Raw genomic sequence first — 5,286 nt, 5'->3', positions numbered from 1 at the left:
TTCTCTCCTAGTCCAACTAGGGAGGGGGGAATCCTACTCCTGGTGGGAGTAGGACTCCTCCAAGGCACGCCATAGAGGGTCGGCCCTCCCCCCTCCTCCACTCCTTTATATACGGGGGAGGGGCACCCCATAGACATACAAGTTGACAGTTGTATTAGCCGTGTGCGATTCCCCCCTCCACCATAATCCACCTCGGTCATATCGTTGCAGTGCTTAGGCGAAGCCTTGTTCCGGTAGCTTCATCATCACCATCATCACGCCGTCGTGCTGATGAAGCTCTCCCTCGACAGTCAGTTGGATCAAGAGTTCGTGGGACGTCATCGAGCCGAACGTGTGCAGATCGCGGAGGTGCCGTACTTTCGATGCTAGGATCGGTCGGATCATGAAGACGTTCGACTACATCAACCGCGTTGTCATAACGCTTCCGCTTACGGTCTACGAGGGTACGTGGACAACACTCTTCCCCTCTTGTTGCTATGCATCACCATGATAGATCTTGCGTGTGCGTAGGATTTTTTAAAAAAATTACTGCGTTCCCCAACACCCGCGTGATGCAGAGCAAGACCAGGAGCACCGACACGATCTAAAGCCGAACTAGAGGTTGAGCGGCTATAGCATGGCTGCCACCGCCACCTGCCGCTGCAACTATAGCCCTGCCGTCACACCCTAGCCGCTGTTGTCTGCCATCACTGCCGAGGAGATCGAGATCGAATCTGCCACACTAATCTTGAGCCTCTAGCGCGTGAGGAGAAGGCCGTCTCTGAGCCGCTTGGGCTTTGCGCTGGCGTCGTCGTCGCCAGCGGCAGAGAGGAGAGTGGTGACGGGGGCAGAGGAAGGAGGCGGGGGCGCCCCGGTGCGACGCGGCGGGGCTGCACGGGAGCAGGGGTAGGGTTGGGCGGGGGTTAGTGTGTACCTATTAAAAATGGGAGAAATTTTCACTTCCTGACCTCTGCACCAACTAGGGATGCATACATGGAAAATACACATGAGCACATGGGTGCTCCACACCCCTATACGAAAAATAATCATAAAAAATACCCAAAGTAAAAAAAATAAAAAAAAATTGGGATATCAAACCTGGTTCCCCAATCTACTTCCATGTGAAATTTCATGAAAAATACCAGAAAACGTATCCGTGGCGAAGGAATTATTGTCCGAACAAAAATCCACCCAAACAGTGTTTTGCTATACATAGAAAGTTTTTGTCTCTTTTGCCACGAATACGTTTCCTTGCATATTTTCACAAAATTTCAGACAAGAGTACATCGGGAACCCACGTTTCATATCCCAAAATCCCGGATTATTTTTCAAATTTCTCAGTATTTTTTTGAACGAATTGTTCGTATAGGGATGCGGAGCCTCCGAGAGCTCCTAATCCTCGTCCTGCATACATCCATTTTAGTATGAGTACTAAGATAAACATGATCCTCATATTTTTTAATGAGTATCAAGATATTTCTGCATGAGTGGTTCCACCACACACCAAGCTTGATCCTCAATAAATGGGGAAAACCCCTATGCATCACCTGTCAATTTTAGGACCTGAATTCGGGTCGTTAAGCTGCAGAACTGCATGCCCAACCACTAAGTCAAGGCTCTCTTTGCTTAAAGTTGGGAGAGATTTTCACTTTCCGGCCTCTGCGCCAACTAGGGATGCATACAACCATTTTAATATGAGTACCAAGATAAACGTGATGCTCATGATTTTTTTAAATGAGTATCAAGATATTTGTTGATGACTGGTTTCACCACACATCAAGGTTGATCATCAATAAAACGAGAAAAACCCCTGTGCATCACCTATCAATTCTAGAATTTGAACTCGGATCTTTAGGCCCCAAACAGTGATTTGTAGTACTTGTAAGATAACTTTTAAGCTTCATGCGTCCTTTGGTCCCCCTTTCATCTTATTGGAGACTAAAAATACACTTCTTTCTATGTCGTCTATCCGCGACCATTTAAAAGTATTGTGTATTACTGTCTCCCTCCAAAATAAAGTCGGCATTGCATCTTTGGTATCACTTGATTTTCTCTTCTGGCAATAGAGCAATTTTCTTATTGGATTGATTTTTCGTATCAAACTCTTTTTGAGACAAGGCGTGAGTCTCCGTGATTTTATCAACGCCATCAATAATAGTGAAGAGGCGTTGTTTTTTGTTTTTGTTTTTTGTATTATGTACCACTGGTGCGTTTTCCATGTAAAAAAGCGATAAGAATGTTCAAGAACATTCTTGCCGAATGTATATCCTGACTCTGTTTGAGATGCAGATCCACAGGCGACATGTCAGTACCTAATCGCCGATCCCTTCCAGGCTAAGTCACCTTGCACTGTCTCCCAAGCCACAATACTTAAACGCCCGAAAAGGACGGCGAGCACACGGCTCCAGCCATCCAAAGCAAAGGTGAGCCACCGTCCATTATTGCACCAAAAGCACCAAAGCGCCGCTGCTCTGCTTGCAGCTGCCGAGCTGATAATTAAGCATGGGTGCCGCGCGCGCATGGCGCTGGAAGCTTCTGCCCTTCCACTCCAAGCCGCCGCCGCCGCCGCCGCCATCCCTCCCTGCAACCCTGTCCCCGGTGGACAAGGAGGAGGACGTGCCACGGGAGTTCCTGTGCCCGATACTGGGCGCGCCCATGTCCGACCCGGTGATCCTGCCGTCGGGGCGGACGTACGAGCGCGCCTGCATCCAGGCCTGCGCGGAGCTTTCCGTCTCTCCACCTGGCCTGGAGGGAGACTCGCCGGCATCGGGTGGGGTGGTTCCCATACCCAACGACGCGCTCGGGGCGGCCATCCGGACTTGGAGCGCGCGGTCCGGACGCGCGCCGCCTGCGGCCCCTTCCGCCGCGGCGGCACGGGAGGCCGTGCTACGCGCGGTTCCGTCTCCGCGGCCACCAGGCAGGTCGTCTTCTAACTTGTCCTGCTCCTCCAGGGCGTCCGCTGCGTCGACGTCGTCGTCGTCCTCCCGGTCGTCGTCAGAGATAACGGCGGTGGAGCAGCTGGAGATGGTGTGCGCGAAGAAAACGGAGTCGTTGCGGGTTGGTGAGGGGGAGGAGGAAGTTGGCCAGTTGACAGTGAAGGCTGTGGGCGGCGGAGATGAGTGGGAGGTGGAGGCAGCGATGGCGGCGCTGCGACGGGCGACGCGGGAAAGCGCGCCGAGGAGGCGGGCGCTCTGCGTGCCGCAGCTGCTCGCTGCGCTCCGTCGCGTGCTGCTGTCCGCGCGTCACTCGGCCGCGGCGCGCGCCGACGCTACCGCTGCTCTGGCCAACCTCTCCCTCGAGCCTGAGAACAGGGTGCCCATCGTCCGCGCGGGTGCCGTGCCGGCGCTCGTCGAGGTTGCCAGCTTGGGTGCTGCCGCCCCGGAGGCGTGCGAGCACGCGGCAGGCGCTCTGTTCGGCCTGGCTCTCCACGAGGGCAACCGCGCCGCCATCGGCGTGCTCGGCGCCTTGCCTCCTCTTCTGGCACTCCTTACGACGGGCGACCAGGCCCCGCGAGCGCGCCGCGATGCCGGGATGGCTCTGCTCCACCTCTCCCTCGCCGCCGTTAACCAGTCTAAGCTCGCGCGCGCCCCGGGCGCCGCCAAGAACCTGCTCTCCATCTCCTCCGATTCCAACGAGCCGTTGCCCATCCGCAGGCTGGCCCTCATGGTGATCTGCAACGTCGCCGCCTGCACTGAGGGCCGGACAGCGCTCATGGACGCCGGCGCCGTGGCGACGTTCTCCGTCATCCTTTCCGACGACGCTCACAGGTCGGAGCTTGAAGAATGCTGCGTCGCGGCATTGTACGACATGAGCAAGGGAAGCCCGCGGTTCCGGGGGCTCGCCAGAGCGGCCGGCGCCGACCGGCCACTCATCCTCATCGCCGAGCAAGCGGACCCCGGCGTTCACAAGGACATGGCGCGGAAGGCACTGCGAGCAATGCTGGGCCTGGGCGACATCAACGGCGGAGGCCTTCATGATTTCAGCAACACCGAACGCAACGACGATGACAGCGGCACCATGGCGTCGTCCCTGCCGGTCCGCCGCCGGCGTGCTGCGAGCTGGGGAGCTCCTCCTGCCTCGAAGCTGTCAAGTTCACACCACTGGCGATCAGTATGCATCGATTAGCTTTAGTTCTTGAGCTGGGTGTTGCTGTGTTGTCATCTTTGCAGTGGATTCATGCAGTGCTCCATTTTACCTGCTTGGTCTGTAATTTTGAATGGATGTGAAATTAAAGACAATTGTGCAGTGGAATCTGGCGCATATGTTTGTGCTCCACTTTGTTTATATATTTTTCCCTGAAAAGGCTTTAGATCTAGATCAGGTGCAGATATCCTAATAAAAAATAAAGAAAATATACCTAGATCTCTAGGGCTGATCATCTTTTTTGCAGATAGAAGATTATTCATGAATTCATCTAGAGCGTGTTTGGTTGCAGTTTGGAACAGTACCTGCATTGTATGTCCATCTCAACCCAACCTGATTACTGAAATACAGCGTCATATGCAGCAGATGCAATCTGTTTGGTTGCCTGCATCGCATCGAGAGGGACTTACCCCCTGCTGTTTGGTTGCCCGCATTTGTGCTTAGGGTGTGAGCAGATGCAAACTTCAGCTGTTTGGTTGCAAACAGCGTTTGTGTTCTGCTCAGCCCATTCAAATATGATGGCCTTACCACTACACATGATCAGCACAACAGCAACATCACAACAGCAAAATCAAACAAAGCAAGCAATGTAATGACAGCAAACTTAACACAGCAAACTACTTAACTAGATAGCATACTCTAGATTAAGAGCAGGGCCATCCTACTTCCCTGTTGTGCCAGGGTGCTGCACCTGGCCAAAATATGAACATGTTTCCAGCACAAGTCTCGCCACACAACCTAAAAGTTCTCCACTAACACCTGACTTAACTTAACTACATAGCCTGCTCGATGCCACCAAGGCAGTTGTGCCTGCTGCAACGGTACCTGCACATCACCGGCGAGTCGTGGTTGTAGATCTAAACCTTCAGTCCCAGTCCGGAGATGCGCACAACGACGAGGTCGCCGAGGATGATCTTGTGGCGGCGGCAGAAGTAGTTCCACCCCTGGCCAAGCACCATCTGGCCCTCGAAGTTCTGGACCTGCACCTAGAACACGCACCTCTTGTTGGCTGAGAGCATAACCACGCGCGGGAGTCGCTTGATGACCAGCCAGGTGTTCATCACCTCCACGAACTTGGGAGGGACGACGAGCATGGAGAGGTCCTCGTTGTCCTTGATCTGTGCGTAGAATCTCATCGGCTCCCTGGCCCCCTCCTCGTGGCCC

General features: G+C 53.9%; 1 protein-coding gene across 1 annotated transcript; it reads left to right on the top strand.

Annotated features, from left to right (window-relative positions):
- The first annotated feature begins 2,325 nt into the window (after positions 1 to 2,325).
- On the top strand, positions 2,326 to 4,263 carry LOC147959070 (U-box domain-containing protein 39-like). Its single transcript, XM_087536612.1, has one exon. The coding sequence runs from the start codon at positions 2,482 to 2,484 to the stop codon at positions 4,102 to 4,104; it is 1,623 nt and encodes a 540-aa protein (XP_087392738.1). The 5' UTR covers positions 2,326 to 2,481; the 3' UTR covers positions 4,105 to 4,263.
- The last annotated feature ends 1,023 nt before the right edge of the window (positions 4,264 to 5,286 follow it).

The sequence above is a fragment of the Triticum urartu genome, chromosome 7A (assembly GCF_056163025.1).
Source record: "Triticum urartu cultivar PI428250 chromosome 7A, HENAU_Tu73, whole genome shotgun sequence".
Classification (NCBI taxonomy): Eukaryota; Viridiplantae; Streptophyta; class Magnoliopsida; order Poales; family Poaceae; genus Triticum; species Triticum urartu.
This window is presented reverse-complemented; position numbering and strand designations above follow the sequence as displayed.